This window comes from Gymnodraco acuticeps, unplaced genomic scaffold (assembly GCF_902827175.1).
Source record: "Gymnodraco acuticeps unplaced genomic scaffold, fGymAcu1.1, whole genome shotgun sequence".
Lineage (NCBI taxonomy): Eukaryota > Metazoa > Chordata > Actinopteri > Perciformes > Bathydraconidae > Gymnodraco > Gymnodraco acuticeps.
Window position 1 is genome coordinate 525,705 of NW_022989798.1, and position 18,727 is coordinate 544,431.

An 18,727-nucleotide genomic window follows, 5' to 3' on the forward strand; every position below is an offset into this window, starting at 1 on the left:
TTAAACTGTGAATAATGTATTCAAATAAATACAAAATATAATAAAATAAACATTAAGGTGCAGCATTTCCATCCATCCATCCATCTTCTCCCGCTTATCCGTGGTCGGGTCGCGGGGGGTAGCAGTTCCAGCAGAGAGCCCCAAACTTTCTTTTCCCTGGCGACATCAACCAGCTCTGACTGGGGGATCCCAAGGCGCTCCCAGGCCAGCGAAGAGATATAATCCCTCCACCTGGTCCTAGGTCTACCTCTTGGTCTCTTCCCAGCTGGACGTGCCTGGAACACCTCCCTAGGGAGGCGCCCAGGTGGCATCCTAACTAGGTGCCCGAACCACCTCAACTGGCTCCTTTCGACGCGAAGGAGGAGCGGCTCAACTCCGAGTCCCTCCCTGATGACCGAACTTCTCACCTTATCCCTAAGGGAGACACCAGACACCCTGCGGAGAAAACCCATCTCGGCCGCTTGTATCCGCGATCTCGTTCTTTCGGTCATGACCCATCCTTCATGACCATAGGTGAGGGTAGGAACGAAAATGGCCCGGAAGACCGAGAGCTTTGCCTTCTGGCTCAGCTCCCTTTTCGTCACAACGGTGCGGTAAAGCGACTGCAGTACCGCTCCCGCTGCTCCGATTCTCCGGCCCATCTCACGCTCCATTGTTCCCTCACTCGAGAACAAGACCCCGAGATACTTGAACTCCTTCACTTGGGGTAAGGACTCATTCCCTACCTGGAGTGGACAGTCCATCGGTTTCCTGCTGAGAACCATGGCCTCAGATTTGGAGGTGCTGATCCTCATCCCAGCCGCTTCACACTCGGTTGCGAACCGATCCAGTGAGTGCTGAAGGTCGCAGACCGATGAAGCCATTAGAACCACATCATCTGCAAAAAGCAGTGGTGCAATCCTTAGTCCACCAAACTGCAGACCCCCCCCCCCCATGACTACGCCTCGAAATCCGATCCATGTATATTACAAACAGGATTGGTGACAAAGCGCAGCCCTGGCGGAGGCCAACCCTCACCGGAAATGGGTCCGACTTACTGCCGAGGACCCGGACACAGCTCTCGCTTTGGGAGTACAGAGATTGGATGGCCCTGAGTAGAGACCCCCTCACCCCATACTCCCGCAGCACCTCCCACAGTAACTCCATGGGAACTCGGTCATACGCCTTCTCCAAGTCTACAAAACACATGTAGACCGGATAAGCGTACTCCCAGGCCCCCTCCAGGATCCTTGCGAGAGTAAAAAGCTGATCCGTCGTTCCACGACCAGGACGGAATCCGCATTGTTCCTCCTCAATCTGAGGTTCGACAATCGGCCTGACCCTCCTTTCGAGTACCTTAGAGTAAACTTTCCCGGGGAGGCTGAGTAGTGTGATGCCTCTGTAATTGGCACACACCCTCTGATCCCCCTTTTTAAATAGGGGAACCACCACCCCGGTCTGCCACTCCTTCGGTACTGTTTCCGACTTCCACGCAACGTTGATGAGACGTGTCAACCATGACAGTCCCTCAACACCCAGAGCCTTCAGCATTTCCGGGCGGATCTCATCCACCCCCGGGGCTTTGCCACTGTGGAGTTGTTTGACGACCTCAGTGACCTCCCCCCGGGAGATTGGTGTTGATCCCCCGTCATACTCCAGCTCTGCCTCTAACATAGAGGGCGGAGTTGTCGGGTTCAGGAGTTCCTCAAAGTGTTCCTTCCAACGCCCTAACACTCCATCAGTTGAGGTCAACAACGTCCCATCCTTACTGTACACAGCTTGGATGGTTCCCTGCTTCCCCCTCCTGAGGTGTCGGACAGTTTTCCAGAACAACTTTGGTGCCGCCCGAAAGTCCTTCTCCATGTCTTCTCCGAACTTCTCCCACACCCGCTGCTTTGCCTCGGCCACGGATGAGGCTGCTGCCCTTCGGGCCTGTCGGTACCTTGCAACTGCCTCGGGAGTCCCCCGGGATAACAAATCCCTGAAGGCCTCCTTCTTCAGTCGGACGGCTTCCCTGACCACCGGTGTCCACCAGGAGGTTCGAGGGTTACCGCCCCTTGAGGCACCTAGGACCTTGAGACCACAGCTCCCCGCCGCGGCTTCGGCAATAGAGGCTTTGAACACCGACCACTCTGGTTCAATGTCCCCAACCTCCACAGGAATGCCCGAAAAGCTCCGCCGGAGGTGTGAGTTGAAGGCCTCCTGAACTTGGGCCTCCTCCAGACGTTCCCAGTTCACCCGAACTACACGTTTGGGCTTACCAGGTCTATCCAGAGGCTTCCCCCGCCACTCGACCCAACTCACCACCAGATGGTGATCAGTTGACAACTCCGCCCCTCTCTTTACCCGAGTGTCCAAAACATACGGCCTCAGGTCCGATGATACGATAACGAAATCGATCATGGACCTTCTGCCTAGGGTGCTCTGGTACCACGTACACTTATGAGCATCCTTATGTTCGAACATGGTGTTTGTTATGGCCAATCCATGACTAGCACAGAAGTCCAGTAACAAACCACCACTCCGGTTCAGATCAGGGGGGCCGTTCCTCCCAATCACGCCCCTCCAAGTGTCTCCATCATTGCCCACATGTGCGTTGAAGTCTCCCAGCAAGATTAAAGAGTCCCCTTCAGGAGCCCCATACAGGACTCTTTCCAGGGTCTCCAAGAAGGCCGTATACTCTGAACTGCTGTTGGGTGCATAAGCACACACAACAGTCAGAGTTTTCCCCCCCATAACCCGCAGGCGTAGGGAGGCGACCCTCTCGTCCACTGGGGTAAACTCCAACAACGAAGCACCTAACCGGGGACTTGTGAGTATCCCCACACCCGCCCGGCGCCTCACACCTTGAGCAACTCCGGAGAAGAATAGAGTCCAACCCCTATCCAGAAGTAAGGTTCCAGAGCCGACGCTGTGCGTAGAGGTGAGCCCAACCAGATCCAACTGGTAACGCTCCACCTTCCGCACAAGCTCCGGCTCCTTCCCCCCCAGAGAGGTGACGTTCCACGTCCCCAAAGCCAGCTTCTGTCGCCCGGGTCTGGTCCGTCGAGACCCTCCGCTTTCACTGCCACCCTTCTGGCAGCGCACCCGACCCCATTGATGTTTCCCGTAGGTGGTGGGCCCGCGGGACGGAGAAGCGGAGGTGTTGCCCACGTTGCCTTTTCGGGCTGGGCCCGGCCGGGCTCCGTGGCAAGCCCGGCCACCAGACGCAGCATTTCGATGAACTGAAATAATCTGTATTTGAACTTTACTGTACTAGTACTCACAAAACATAAACTATTAGTTTTGGGTTTTTAATTATTATTAAACTGTGAATATTCACTCAAATAAATACAAAATATAATAAAATAAACATTAAGGTGCAGCATTTCGATGAACTGAAATAATCTGTATTTGTACTAGCACCTAAGCAGCCAGTTTGACATTAGGACTTGCTTGTCATTGTATTTTCATGTTTTTTTAAAGAAAAATGAACTTGTCCACATTGCTTGCTGAAAGGGCAGATCTGCTGGCACTAACAATGTCTCCTGCTGTGGAGAAAACCCTCTCTATGGACAGAAGTAGTAGATACAGCCAGGTAGCGCTTTGCTAACATAGCAACATAAGGATATTTGGCGTTTGTAATAGCTTTGGCTCGGTCTGAACTTGTTCGAGTGGTGGAGGCTTACATGCTAGCGGGAGTTGGGTTTACACTTCAGTCTTTTTTCTTTTGGTACCGGTGATATTCACGTTCGGGTGATGCCTTTTCAAATGAGTGTGCAAGTTTGATGTATTGCCAGCCGCGTAACCAATTTTAGTTGAACAATGCCAACAAACAGCTTTGGTTCGGTCCACCTGTCTTTGCCCGTCATCCTTGTACGTAACTGCGAAACCAAAATGTTCCAAAACCGGAGACTTCAATGATGCTGGAGGATTTTCGAGCTCAACTTTATCTGCGTTCGCCATTTCGACAGTTCCTCAAATTGGTTCGGTGCACACGTGGACCGAACCAAAGGGCCCGTACCGAATAATTTCAGTATGGGTACGTGTACCGTTACACCCCTAATTGATTGATATGATTGCGATTTAAATCAGCATATACTTCTGCCAGCGGATGCCACCCCTCAAAATCTCCTAACACCCTCTTGCCACCCCATGAATATTTGTCTAGATCCGCCCCTGCTCCTATCTAAAACAACCATCAACAACATCATCACCACCATCCAACGCCTAATGAAGGCCACCATCGCCACTGAAGTCCGGGAATCTGGCATGTATTCTGTCCAGATTGACACCACACAGGACATCACAGCCCAAGATCAGTGCTCTGCTGTCATACGATATGTGACAGACATGGTTCATGAGCGATTTGTTGCTGTGATTAAATGTGAGGCATCCACTGGGCAGAACTTTGCACAACTTGTTGTGAATGAAGTACTGGAGACCATGAAACTGGATGTGAGGCAGTGTATTGGAAATTCCACCGATGGGGCTTCCAATATGCAATATAAAGGCTTCTCTGCACTGCTCGCCAAAATGTCCCCCACCCATGTCCATGTATGGTGCTACGCACACGTCCTGAACCTCGTCCTGGCAGACACAACACAGTGTGTATTGGCAAGTGGGTCTCTTTTTTCCCTGTTGAACAACATCGCTGTCTTCATCAGAGAGTCCTACCAGAGGATGAACATCTGGGTGTTGTGCGTAGACGGCTCTGTTAAGATTGTTCCCTAGTTTAGGTTTCATGTTATGTGTTTAGATAGGTTCCTGTTTTACTTTGATAGTCTTGTCTACCCTCATGTGTCTAAAGTACGTTTCCTGCCTTGTCTGTTTTCCCACGGTTGTGATTGTCTAATTGTCTTCACCTGGTGTTGTCTGTCTAGTACAGGGGTCGGCAACAGGCGGACCGCGGTCCGGATCCGGACCCAGATGCCGACCTATACGGACCCGGAGCTATAATCAATACATTAATAGGGGATTTTTCGGCGCCTCCCGCTTTTTTAACGCTGATTTGGGTGACTTGTGTAATTCGTGGAGAACCGAAGAGTTTTCGTTTTGGGGTGGGGGTGGGGAGTCCGTCCGTCAGTCCGATTGACGGACAACTTCTCACTTCAAAAAAGAAGAAGAAATCTAGACCGCAAAAATAATTAAACAAGCGAGTACCCGTTTGTCCTGGCCAAGGACAGGTTCCTTGAACACAACACGAGTGTAACGTGTCTTCACTGGTATATGTCTCGTATGAAAGGAGTGCTGACAGAGAGCACCGGAACGCCGCTCCAGCCCTTCAGATATTGCAGTACCCATAAGGAGCCGTACACATGCCGCAGTGTTTGCGTGGCTGTGTCTTTAGTTGTAAGCACAGTGGCGATCTGTTGTTATTAGCATCTGGTTAACTAGCTATGCTAACGAATTTAAAGAGCTTTTCTACAACCAGGTGGAAGAGAGCTCTCTCCTGAGAGGCTCAAATAACCTCAACTCAGTGAGGTTAAGGCACACCTTGATATGATCATTATAGTTATTAATGAGACATTAGAGACTAAATCAAAAACAGGTATAAAATACTATATGACAGTCACAAAAAAGTTGTTAAAAATAACAGGAATAGAGTTTAAAAGGGGAGTGATTTGTAAAATATCCAAAAAGAAAAATCTGCTTACAGTTCTGTTTCATATGGGTGTTGAAAGATGTATCCATAGATCTCTTCATGTTGCTCTCAAAGTGCACCAGATTGATGCTTTTAACTTCAATATTTAAGAGGTTGCTTTTTCTTTGCACAGCATGAAAGAAAGGCGAAATGAATGGGCTGTGATTTTAGTTTTTTTAAGCAGAGGTTGAGTTCAATCATTTGTACGACCCTCGGAGGATGATGTAAAAATTGAAAGGAAAAAGGGTCCCCACCCCTGCTGTAAATAATAATAAAAACCCTTGATTTTTAACTTAACATCTCTGTCTCCTATTGATCTGAGTATATTATAAAGAATAGCCAGTTAATTGAAGCATTATAGCACAGGCCTTTGTCAGATGGTATATTATGCTGTTTTTTTTCTGCTTGGAATAGTTCTCTCTTTTTTCACCATACCTGTGTTTGCATCACTGAAACCAATGAGCACCTGCATGTGTGTGAGAATGGCCCTGACACCATTTCAGCCCAGATTTACTAACTCCTGGCAGGACAAGCTCAAGCTCAATTCTCGCACTGAACAAAACAAAGTGAGTGAAGGACTGCAATATAAGAGGGACAGAAAGAGAAACTTTAAAACTGTTCAATTGCTATGATGTGTAAAGACTGATATTGTTCTATAATCGGCTGAAACTGTTAAGTCATGATGTGAAACGGTTAACAAAGAAAAAGAGAAACTCAAGCTGCTGCTACACTCTATTTTATTTGTAAATGCAGCCCGAGAGGAACAATACACATATCCACAGTATTTACTGTATATCTGTATAGTTCAATGTTCATTGACTATAAATATTGTTGTTTTTGAATTGTACTTTCTTTATTTGATTGGCAGTCAGTTGTTGATTACATGCAGACGTTGATAAAGCTACAGCTACTTCAATATCACACTAATTCATAAAGCAACTTAGACATTATGATGTTCCGGACCTTAGCATGGGGAGATTTTCTCTAACTGGACCTCGTTGCATTTTAGTTGAATACCCCTGGTCTAGTATATATAGTTTTCGTCTTCCCCTGTCTCGTTGCCAGATTGTCTTGTGTGTTCCAAGCCTTCCAGCGTAAGATCCTTTTGTCATTGTCAATAGAGTTATCGTCCATAGAGTTAGATTAGTGTATTAATAGTTTTTGTTTTGTTTCTTTATGTATTCAGTGTGTTATGACCTGTCTACATTAAAACACTTTATTTTTGATACTTTGTTTGTCTCTGCATCGTGCATTTGATTCCACGCCCTTGTACAGCCCTAAAACTGGGAGAAGGAGAGCAAAGACCCAAGACACAGACGTCTCGCCCCGATTGGAGAGACACGCTGGTGGTCCAAAGACGTTGCTGTGACTAAGGTATTTGGCTCTTTTGGAAAGCCAGATAATGCCCTGTATGTTGATGTCCTTCATACCCTCTCCGCCATTCAACATGGACAGACCATCAACGCCACTGCACGGGTCAATGCACGTGGATACATCACCCAGCTTCTGAGGTATGAAACAATACTTACAGCTCAGATCTTCCTGAGAATTGTCCAGGTCACCTCACCAGTCTCAAAATACCTTCAGACAAGTGGAATGGACATCCTGACAGCTCATCGGATGATTGTGGCTGCAGAAACACAGCTGAAAGATATGACCAGAGACTTCGAGAAAGTCAAGACGGCGGCCGCCACATTCGTCCAGTGGGCCAACAATCAAACAGAGGAGCAGAGTGAGGAGACTGAGCTGGAGGTTGAGGCCGCTTTGCCACAGAAACGGGGTAGAAAGAAGAAAACCATGCCTGGAGAGATGTCCAAGGATGAGGCTGTGACTGATGCTGAAACATCATACAAGATTGATGTCCATAATCAAATCATGGACACAGTCACAGGAAGCATGCACCAGCGCTTCCTCAAAAATGGCACTTTGTATGCTGATTTGGCACTTCTGGACCCAAAAAGATTCAGCCAGGTAACATCTTATGCCGGTGGTTTCCCAGAGGCAGCACTCCAAGAATTAAGCAAGTGCTTGCTGCCATTTGATGACAGAGCAACGGTGGCCAATTTACAGAGTGAGCTCATCAGTCTGGCAGGACAGTGGAATAGGTTGAAGACATCTGTATTTGAGGAATACACAACCAAGACAACAGAGGCTGGGCCAGAGGATGCTGAAGATGAAGCGGAGATGGTATATAAAAAGTGCTCATCTTGCAAGGACTGCCCATGGTGTTGCTACCGTATCCTTAAGCAGTACAACCTCCTGACAGATGCATACCACATCATTGGCCTTGCATATAGGTTCCTGCATACCTTGTCTGTCACACAGGTAGCATGCGAGCGAAGCTTTTCAACACTAAAATTCATCAAAAACAGGCTCAGGAGCTCGCTCTCTCAACAGAACCTGGAGGCCTTTATGCTCATGGCTACTCAACCAGATGTTTTGAAGATGCTGGATAGTGACCAAATTATAGATGGTGTTGTAGAGAAAAGTGAGCTGCTGCAGAAATTACTAATTCAGTGAGGTAATAATACATTTACATTTATTACTATGTGACTTCCCAATCTTGACACTAATAAATTAGTGATTATTGCAGACTATTAAACAACATTAAAAACATGACATTTGTTCTAATGAAGGCTTCAGGTGGATGTCAGTATCACTTCGATAATGTGTACATAACATGCATATTAGGGGTTGGCCGATTATCGGGGCCGATATTCCGCATTTGACCGATTATCGGTATCAGCCTTTTTTTATCAAATTGCCGATAAAACTTTGGCTCTGATGCGGCCGTTTCTCTGGCTGCAGTCACCACTCTGTGTACACGAGCAATGTCCCGCCCACAGCGCTATCTGATAGGCAGAGTTGGGTGTAACGCGTTACAAAGTTACTGTAATAATATTACTTTTGTCGGTAACGGAGTAGTGTAACGCGCTACTTTTATAATTCAGTAATCACACTACAGTTACTAACATTGCCCCGACACGCGTTACTTACTAAAATCAGTCATAATCAAACCTCAACAAACACCTGCAAAGAACACATGTTAAGGTGAAGCTAACGCACAGCTATTTGTTGTTTGTTTAGCAGTCTGTTCTTCTTCTCTGTTTTCCGGTTGTTGCCTGTTTTGAATGATGAATACACACTACCGCCGCCTGCTGGTAAGGAGAGTTATTGCCACTCACGCATGCGCAGTTCGTACGTGCTCGGCTGAAGTCTTTGCGGTGTCTGGTTCCAGTGCAACACATGGCCAACACGCAGGAGAACACGCCGACTCAACAGCGTGAGCAGAGATAGACTGCGCAAAATATACAGATAGCAGGAGACAGAGGACAGCCACGGTCAGATAGGAAAACATTCAGGATCTGGATCAGTCTGATGCGACAATGGAAACTGAACTAAAGAGAACATTTGAAACTTTAGCAGTCTGCGTGATCTGCCTGCAGGGAGGGGCGGGCCGGCCCTGCGAGTAAAGTAACGAGTAAAGTAACGAGTTACTTTATGTAGAGAGTAACGAAGTAGTGTAATATATTACTTTTTTTTTTAAGTAATATGTAATATGTAATATATTACTTTTTTTTAGTAACGACCCCATCTCTGCTGATAGGCTATTACTGAAGATTTTTTGGGTTGGCAGGGAAACGGGGTTCAGGGGGAGTGGCTGCACCCGTAGGATAGAAGAGGGGGAAGTGACGTCTGACTCAGAGGTCGCGCGGCTGTGGAGAAGAACGTGTTGCCCACATTCTGTTACTGAGTTTAGGCTAGTTAGCTAGCAGGTTTATTGTTTTGGGTGCAGTCACTTTTGCCTCCACTTGCTGTTCAAATAAATGTTGAAAGAAAAAGTAAATCTGTTTACAGTTCTGTTTCATATGGGTGTTGAGAGATGTATCCATAGATTTAGTCCCTAATTTTGCTCTCAAAATGGACCAGATTGATGCATTTAAATTCAACATTTAAAACAAAAATCTTCCCGGGGGAGCTTGCCCCCGGACCCCCCTAGAGGAGGTGAGGTCCACCACCTGCCCACACCCCCTGTTAAATTGTCTCACCCACATTGAGGATGCTTCCTACGCCCATGTTTTATTCCATGTGCCAAGTCAGGCAAATTGGGTCAAAATGTTAATGCATCAATGATCTGTTAACATTAAAATCACTAAATATATGCTGTAACTATTTTGCTCTAGGCAACTCAAGGGCTCAGGTAATGTGATTACTATATGAATAATGGTCCAGAATAACATAAAATGCATAGGGTTTTTTGTTAAGTAACATGCTTTCGTCGCCGGCCGGCCGATACATGCTGCGCATTAAGTGGGCCTGTCTGTCAATTAATCCTCGGGCCACTTTTTTCTCCCAGTCCGCCCCTGCTGTATCATGTCTGTATCATATTTTGTTTCATTTGTATTTTCTTTGGTTTTACACGCTCGAAAAAAATAAATAAACTAAACTAAAAAACTAAACTTTAACCTTCATCCAAAGGAAGGTTAAAGAAAAGTGCAACAGAACAGCAGACTGGCCGATAGAGAGTCCTGGCGGAGGTTAAACCTTCTGTTTGAGATCTTTGGCTAGCCTGTGCTGTCATTTAGAGGGTTTGACCTCCCTAAATACATGTTGCCCATGTTATCTATCCCAATTTGCTGGAGGGATCTTTGTATTTCACTGTATCGCAATCAATTTGAAATGTTTACAAAACCAGTTTGATAACCTTTTCATAAACGTACTAGTTTTTATTTGTCTTCATCGGAAGACAGTTTGCTCATCTTCCATCTACTGATGTGACTGAGAGGCTGTCAGTGCTCCATAAAAGCTAGTAAGTGAAAATTGAGTGACTTCATGTTTTGAACGCTGGTCTTTTGAATAATTTTAGAAACAGTTCTGCAATTTTGATTCTGGCAGATTTATCTTTGGAAGCTGGCATCCCCACATTTAAAATGCAGTTGTGTTAGTTTGTACAGTATTTGACTGTAAAGTGTGACTTTGAACTGACTGACCCCCTGCAGGTCAGCAGGTCCAACATATTACATGCATAGCCTTAACCTGATGCGAAAGGAGCTTCAGGGGGGTTGAGCTACTGTCAACCAGCCTGCGTTAATGTAATCATTAAATACATTCTCTACAATGTGGAGCTGCTGTGATTTCTGAATGACATGAAAGCTATCAACAGGTCCAAAAAGAGAAGAACAGTTTACCAGGCCTCCACAGGTGCTGAGGGACGCCAAGGAGTCGGTGTGGTTGATGATGGAGCCGGAGTAGAAGCAGAGCTGCTCCCGGGACAGGCTGCTCACTGCCGGGCTCTGCTCTCCGCTCAGCCGCTCCTCCACCACAAAGTCCCGGGAGAGAAACGCACTGTCCCGCGTCAGATTTAAATAGAGGCTCCTTCCGAAAGCGGGCAGTGACAGGATGATGTGATCCGGGTCAGAGGGTCCTCCGCCCGGGCCGTGCAGGGAGCGCTGGCCGCGGCGCCGCAGGGAGCGGACGGTGTGTCGGGGGGACAGGTGCGCCTCCTGCCCGGACAGCAGCCGGGGGACCACCTCATCCGTCTCCAGCTCAGTCTGGGCTGTGGAAGAGGGGGGGGGCGTTAGTTTCCATCAAACAGCGGCCATACACAGCCTGTCCTGCCTCTGTGAACTGACTGAACCGTGCTCTCATGCTCCGTGACTGAGCCACGTTCAGCCGCAGCTCCACTAACAATCTGCTGAAACTGCACTCCCATGGTGGGGATCTAACAAGCAGACAGGAGGAGGCAACTTCATACAACTGCTCTTTAGTAACACTGTTAGAGGGAGGAATAGGATTGCTCTAGTCATGACCTATATCTAAGAGAAATAGGCGTACACACTCACAGCTCCTACGTAAAGAGTTCGAAGTCAGTACTTACCACTCAATCCGATGCAGAGAAAAGAGAGGAGCACATGGGGAACAAGGCTGTTATGCATGGTAAAGCAAAGCAGGGTATAATAAAGGAGAAGAGGTGGCGGGTGGTGTTAAGGGGACTATAGCGGACGGCGCAGTTTCCCTAAACTGGAGAAGTTGCAGTAACCCCGGCTGGAGGGTCTCTGTGCTGCAGGACACGCCTCCTCCGACAGGCCCCGCCTCTGCTGCTGCGCCATTGGTTCCATAAGACCCTGAGCCGAGGGAGGCCGAGATATCCTTCGTTTTCATTGGTCAGTGAAGCTTTCCGTCACTGTTGAGGTTGAAACCCTACACGTGGTTTCAAGTGGAGAAAGAAAGTTCGGAGAATTAGCTTTAATTTGTGTGTGTGTGTGTGTGTGTGTGTGTGTGTGTGTGTGTGTGTGTGTGTGTGTGTGTGTGTGTGTGTGTGTGTGTGTGTGTGTGTGTGTGTGTGTGTGTGTGTGTGTGTGTGTGTGTGTGTGTGTGTGTGTGTGTGCAGGGCCGGCTCTAGACAATGTGCTGCCCAAGGCGAGATTTTAGCTGGCTTTATTTTTGTTATATCTTATTTTACCCAGTTTACATTTATTTATCTATGCATATTTTTTTATCTCTCCAGTTTTAAGCGATATTTTTGGTTTACTGTCCTATAGTATCCATTGAAATTATTTCAAACCTGTTTATCCCAATAATTATAAGGAGTGCCTTGGAAATAATATAAAAACATGTTCTTACTCAATATCAAGCCACGATTATTGTTTTTATTTTAAATCGTATAATGTCGGACTTTTTTTGTCGTCTGTGAGGAAAATAAATGGGGCTCAGAGCCTCAGAATAATGAAATCTGTATTTTTTTAAATCTTTTTTTCCTTCTAATTTGTTATTTTTTTCAAAATAACACACTGTTATTTACTCACCAATAACACACAATTATCCTTGCTTTTATTTATTTGTTTAATTCCATAATCTCGGGCTTTGTTGGCGTCCGTCAGGAACTGAATTTCAAAATAAAAATAACCGGAAACAGACGTAGCATCATTGCGATACACAGCCACTGAACTGATTACCCAAGATCCTCAGCTATGGTTTAAGCTCGCTGATTGGATGTTTTAGCCGCAATGCATGTAGGGATATGGTGTTAATGCCATATCAAATCCGAAAAACATTTCTGAGTTTAGGATGGCCGAAGACATTACACTACCCATAATCCCCAGCTATCGTTTAGGACTACAGTCTCCATGATTAATCTTCAAGCTCTGGGATTGGATGTTGGAGTGGCAGTGCGCCAAGGTTACGCAGAGCGTCAAACAGCTGTTTGAAGTGGAACGAAACCACGCCAGACTATCCAAAACTGGAATCGAACGCCCCCCCAGAACTACACATGCTGGCTATTGTGTTTCACAAAATGTTCTATGGGACGTCTCTACTGAACGTTTTCGTTTTTCCCACAATTAGAAGTTGCCAGTATTAAACACATTGGTGTTATCAAATGTAAAACATATAATTAATAAATGGGTGAAAATCGCTTGTGTCCATAATGCGCAGCATTAATACCCACATGACAGCTCATTGATAATTTGTAATTCTACTCCAATACAATTCAGAGGTTAACCTGGTATCTTTACTCCACTACACTTATTTGAGTTACTTTGCAGATTCTGATTAATGATGTGAAATATAAACAACCCTTAAATCAGACTTTAGTTACACCTGAGTAAAATGCAGGTAAGGTGATTGTCAAGTGCCAACAATCAGGAGAGATATTTGATAGTTGGTGCTTGAGAAGACTAAACATTTATGTGCAATTGACATGAATGGAAACGAGTAATAAAGTATATTCATTACTCGTTATTCTCTACTAATAGTTCATTAAAGACTGTATATTAAGGCTATTTTGCACATCCCTTTCAAGATTTCAAGATTTTCTAAGGTTTATTGACATATCATATACACAACTATGGTGTAGTTATGCAATGAATGAAAAACTTGGGTCACAGGTTCCTCAACAGCGCATTACAAGACATCTATCAATATGTGTGTATACCTCCACCATTAAACTGTCATATTCTGCACATTTCTTATACTATCTACATACATAAGAGTATAATTCATATGTATAATATCAGTTTAAAATAAGTGCTTCAACATAGTTAACATTGCAGGAAAGCAATATATTAGACGTTAAATACTTTGTCAGGCTTAATATTTATCTGTAGATAGATACCCCCAAAGTTTTTTTCTTATTTAAAAGAAGACCTTAATCTAAAGTATTATTTAATGTTTAAATAAAGGTTAATTTGTTTTTCTGTTTTGCACATCCTCATATTAATATCTTTGTACATGCTGCACTAAACTGTTTTATTGTAGAGATCACTTATAGTATCTTCTTGATTTTTTATATTATATATTTCTATCACAGACCTTCTACTTTCCCCCTATGAAAGTATGTACTCTTAATATTTTTTTAATGAAATATAACACATAAAAACAATAATTCAATAACGTGCTTTGACCACTAGGCGGTGCACACAAGGTACACACAGCCATAATAATATTGTGTGAAGAGAAATTGAAGATGTTGTTTAATTGTTGATATATTTATGATCCACGTCAAGTATTCAGTTTCGGCGGCATTTCTTCCAGTTTTTCCAAAGGTCTTCTAATCAGGGCTCTATAAATAAAGAACTACGGCAGATCTGTAATATGTAATGCAGCCGAACCGTGTATTACAATGCCGTTATGTGATGACTTTCAAAGAGAAAAGCAAGAACACTCGGAATAAAGTATTATTTTCTTTTAAAAAAAAAGTTTTTCGGATTTGATATGGGATGAACACCATATCCCTACATGCATTGCGGCTAAAACATCCAATCAGCGAGCTTAAACCATAGCTGAGGATCTTGGGTAATCAGTTCAGTGGCTGTGTATCGCAATGATGCGATACGGTTATTTTTATTTTGAAATTCAGTTCCTGACGGACGCCAACAAAGCCCGAGATTATGGAATTAAACAAATAAATAAAAGCAAGGATAATTGTGTGTTATTGGTAAGTAAATAACAGTGTGTTATTTTTGAAAAGAATAACAAATTAGAAGGAAAAAAAGATTTAAAAAAACACAGAGTTCAATATTCTGAGGCTCTGAGCCCCATTTATTTTCCTCACAGACGACAAAAAAAGTCCGACATTATACGATTTGAAATAAAAACAATAATCGTGGCTTGATATTGAGTAAGAATATGTTTTTATGAACCCCACAGCTTCCGGTCTTCCACGACCCGAACGGACAAAAAGACGTGCTGCAGGCACGAAACATGCTACCAATAGAAATACATTGCTTTTAAAATCGTTCTGTGTGATACGAAAAAAAGGGGAAAATCGTGTTGGTGAACACGAATCAATAGATTAAGGCCCAATCCCAAACCACTCCCTCGACCCTACCCCTCCGTGATGGAGTGAACTCCGTCTGTAGCCACACTCGCAGCTCAATGAGGCTCCCTCCTGTCAGATGGAGGGAGTAAATACAGCAGCAAGCTTTGGGACAAACTCCCCTCTCTCCGGCAGAAACAGGAAATGCCGTAACTGTATGTAACAACGGTTTCAAATCAGCATCTCTTAGACAAAAAGTTTAAATGAATAACTCAAATAAAACTCCAAACATCTTTCATTGTGTTTCAAAGCTCTTTTAGTTTTAAACCTGATGTTTATAAGCTTCTTAGTTTTTGCAACAGTCTGTAAATATACACAACTTTATAATAGAATGCACACATTTACCTTTTTCTAGACTAAACACAGGTACGATCCTAAGTTAAAAACATATGAGGTTATCATGAGGTTGTTAACATCGCAGTTTATCAGCGGATGTTTGCTGGAACTACTTGTAAACAGCTTGTTTCCTGACGGACACATACAGCGTGACTCCGGTCAGATAGAGACCGGTCTCAAGTCAGTACCGCTGCAGACTCGTTGTTTGAGGGCTTGATAGCCCACTCCCCCTCCACACCGCTCCACACTCGTTGGTTTGGAACAGCCCTCAATATGGCGGACCCTCCGCGTGAACGCGCAAACGGAGGGGTAGGGGCAGTGGTGTAGTGGGGATTTTTTTTACTGGGGGGACGCTATTTTAATCAGGTCATCCCAAACAATGCCACACAAGTGCGCACGCGCGCAGTGCACTCACAAAACGGGCAAACAGGTCCACAGAAACTACCGGTATGCTTAGTCCTACTTTAGTTACTGTACTGCAAAAAGCAGACGGCGCTGCGCTCAACACACACATAGACTCAAAACCATGGACACACAGGCACATAAATTACATAAACAATTTATAGGCCTAAATTGCATAAGCTACAGCAGGGGTGCCCATCCAGTCGATCGCGATCGACCGGTCGATCGCGGGGAGATTCCTAGTCGATCGCGAGATGTGTCTAAAAATAGAACAACAATATTCAGTTTTATCGTTAACGTCCTATAACATAATCTTCCTGTGCCAGAATAATGCACTTGAACGCATCAAAGCTTTGTGATTGGCCAGCGTGACCCCTGTGTCGGGGCGTGGCTGGTGGGCAGTGGGCAGTGCACTAGTTCGCTGACATTGTCCGTGTCAACAGGAGTGACAGTCCGCACACACACAAGACCGCAATTATGGCAGAAGCAAGAAAGCCCAAAATATATAATTTTCACTCCGAGTGGGAGAATGATTATTTGTGTAACTATTCCAATTCAAAGTCCATCTGTCTCATCTGCAATGCGAGCGTGGCTTTATCGAAGAAGGGTAATTTAGGAGCGGCATTTCAAAACAGTGCACAAACGCTACGAGACGGAATTCCCTCCTAATTCTGCCCTACGCTCCAAAAGGGGAGGGGCCTGAAAGCACAGCTAAATGCACAGCAGTCCATTTTCACCAGGCCCAACAACAAGAGCAAGGCTGCTACCAGAGCATCTTATCGTGTCAGGCACGTTCTTGCGAAACACATGAAGTCTTTCAAAGACGGCGAAGTTGTGAAAGGAGCATTCCTGGAGGCTGCCGACGGGCTTTTGGGGGACAGTAAACATAACAGCAGCATTTCAACAGGTTTTTGATATAATAAAAACTCAAGTTAGATACCGTTATTAATCAGCTGTAAGTTTTAGTTTGTTTGAACTCATTCATTATAATTATTGTACAAAATGGTATAAGAATGCAAACTTAAATTGATTATAGTCTATTATCAATTCAGGTTAAGAAACTAGTGTTGCTTGCATCCTATTAAAAAGGCATTTATTTGTATACTCTACTAAAATGCAACAAAAAAAGGGTTTGATTCTATTAATGTTGTCTTTTTTATTGCACTTTGGCAGCAGATTCCTGTGTAGCTTCAGATCTGAGTTGTCTTATTAGTAAGCCTAACTAACTAACTGCTACTTTTGTAGCAACACTATTTGTATATAATGGCAAATAAAGAGTTCAGAGTCTTTTCTTTTTCCCTGTGTCATATGTGGCAGCACTGTTCAATGTTTCTTGAAAACATTACCCACTGTAGTATGTGACGTGTGAATAAACTCAATCTCTGTATCAACAACATTGTTGTGTAACTTCACTTAAATACTTGTATGTGTGTAGATTAGAAAGAGGTAAGATAAAGCATCTGCAGTATTTTATGAAGTATTAATCGTACAAAGGTCAGTTTTATACAAGTAGAAGTGTGTATTTACCTGGTAGTAATGGCTACGCCTCTCTATTTGGACTGGTAGATCTCGGCAGACTGGCAACTTTAAAAGTAGCTCTCGGTTCAAAAAAGGTTGGGCACCCCTGAGCTACAGTATTGCAACTAAGCAGACAGCGCTGCTTCTCTATCTCACATATACTTTCAAAATCTATTTAAAATTCATAACAAAACAAACAAAATTCCCAAAGTTGTCCTGAAATTAACTTATTAAATAAACAAAACCAAAAATATAGCCTACTTATGCAAACAACATTGAATCTGGACTTGAAATTATTCTGATTAGGCCTAGCCTATATTGCAAATAAGTAGACAGCGCTGCTTCTCACACACACACACACACACACACACACACACACACACACACACACACACACACACACACTGCATTTTGAAGACTGATACATCCGAAATGGATTAACAAACTTTGCAGCCCAGTTTCCAAGAATCATCATTTTTTAAGGAAATCGTTTTTATTTTTTATTATAATTACTGTGAAATGTATTATGTTTTTGTCATTATTACAACAAATACACACTTACAACTGATAAGACTGGCAATTATTTTATATTTATTAGACTATTAAAAAAAAGATCATGCTCCAAATAAGTGGGGGTACGGCGTACCCCCGCGTCCAACGCCCACTACACCACTGGGTAGGGGGTAGGGTGTAGGTGTAGGGGGCGGTTTGGGAATGGGCCTAATTTCCCTGCTTCTCGTGGTTTCCTTGCGTCCCTCCATGCTTCCCTGGTGGGAGGGACTAGACGCAGGGAAACGACGCAAGTGAGAGACGCAAGAAATCCATTTAACCGAAGTCAGAAGGACCCCGAGGAGCGAGGAAATGAAAAATAAGAAAAGTGAGAAGGGCCCATGATAGAGACAGGGTGCGAACTGGAGGGGAGCAGGGGGAGCTATAGCTCCCCTAGTGGTGACATGAGCTCCCCTGGGAACATGGTTTGTGAAATTTGGGGGGAGCTCTCTAAAATACTGATATGATGACCAAATAAATTCCATTTTGGGCATGTTTTTTTTTTTCAAAGGTGTAAAATAAGTGAAATAAAATTATATTTAGAGTTTATGATTCATGAAAAAAAGTGTCGCCTGCTTGCACGCTGCCCGCAGCTCCACCCACTACCCACTCACTCGCAAGCTCGTTTAGTTAGCACTGCATGTTTACCAGGCATTGTTGCTGCTGCTGACATGTCGAAAAGAAAAAAACAACTTACCTTGGGCAATTTCTTTAAAAAGACGGCCAAACAACCTGATCAAGAAGACCAACCGAATGTAGCTGGTGGTAGCACATCGTACGTTGTGACTGCTGCTACAACAGAACCGAGAGAGGAGGGAGCTAACGTCAGTGCTAGTGCTAACTTGACAGCTAACGTTACCTTGGGGGCTGAAGAGACACAAGAAGACGAGCCGTTGTGTTGTGTGTGTGGCGTCGCGTCTCTCCAGGCAGTGAGAGAGTTGTGTTGTGCTATAGCTGTATTATTAATATGAATATTGTTCATGGTTGGTGCCGCTGGCTGCTCT

At 44.5% G+C, this 18,727-nt stretch overlaps 1 protein-coding gene across 1 annotated transcript in view; it reads right to left on the reverse strand.

Annotated features, from left to right (window-relative positions):
• Positions 1–11,645, reverse strand: part of adamts17 (ADAM metallopeptidase with thrombospondin type 1 motif, 17) — a 215,791-nt gene extending 204,146 nt beyond the window's left edge. Inside the window, 2 exon segments of the mRNA XM_034222448.1 lie at positions 10,792–11,159; positions 11,481–11,645. Of these exon segments, the coding sequence (XP_034078339.1) occupies positions 10,792–11,159; positions 11,481–11,538 (426 nt within the window). The 5' untranslated portion in view covers positions 11,539–11,645.
• Positions 11,646–18,727: the final 7,082 nt, after the last annotated feature.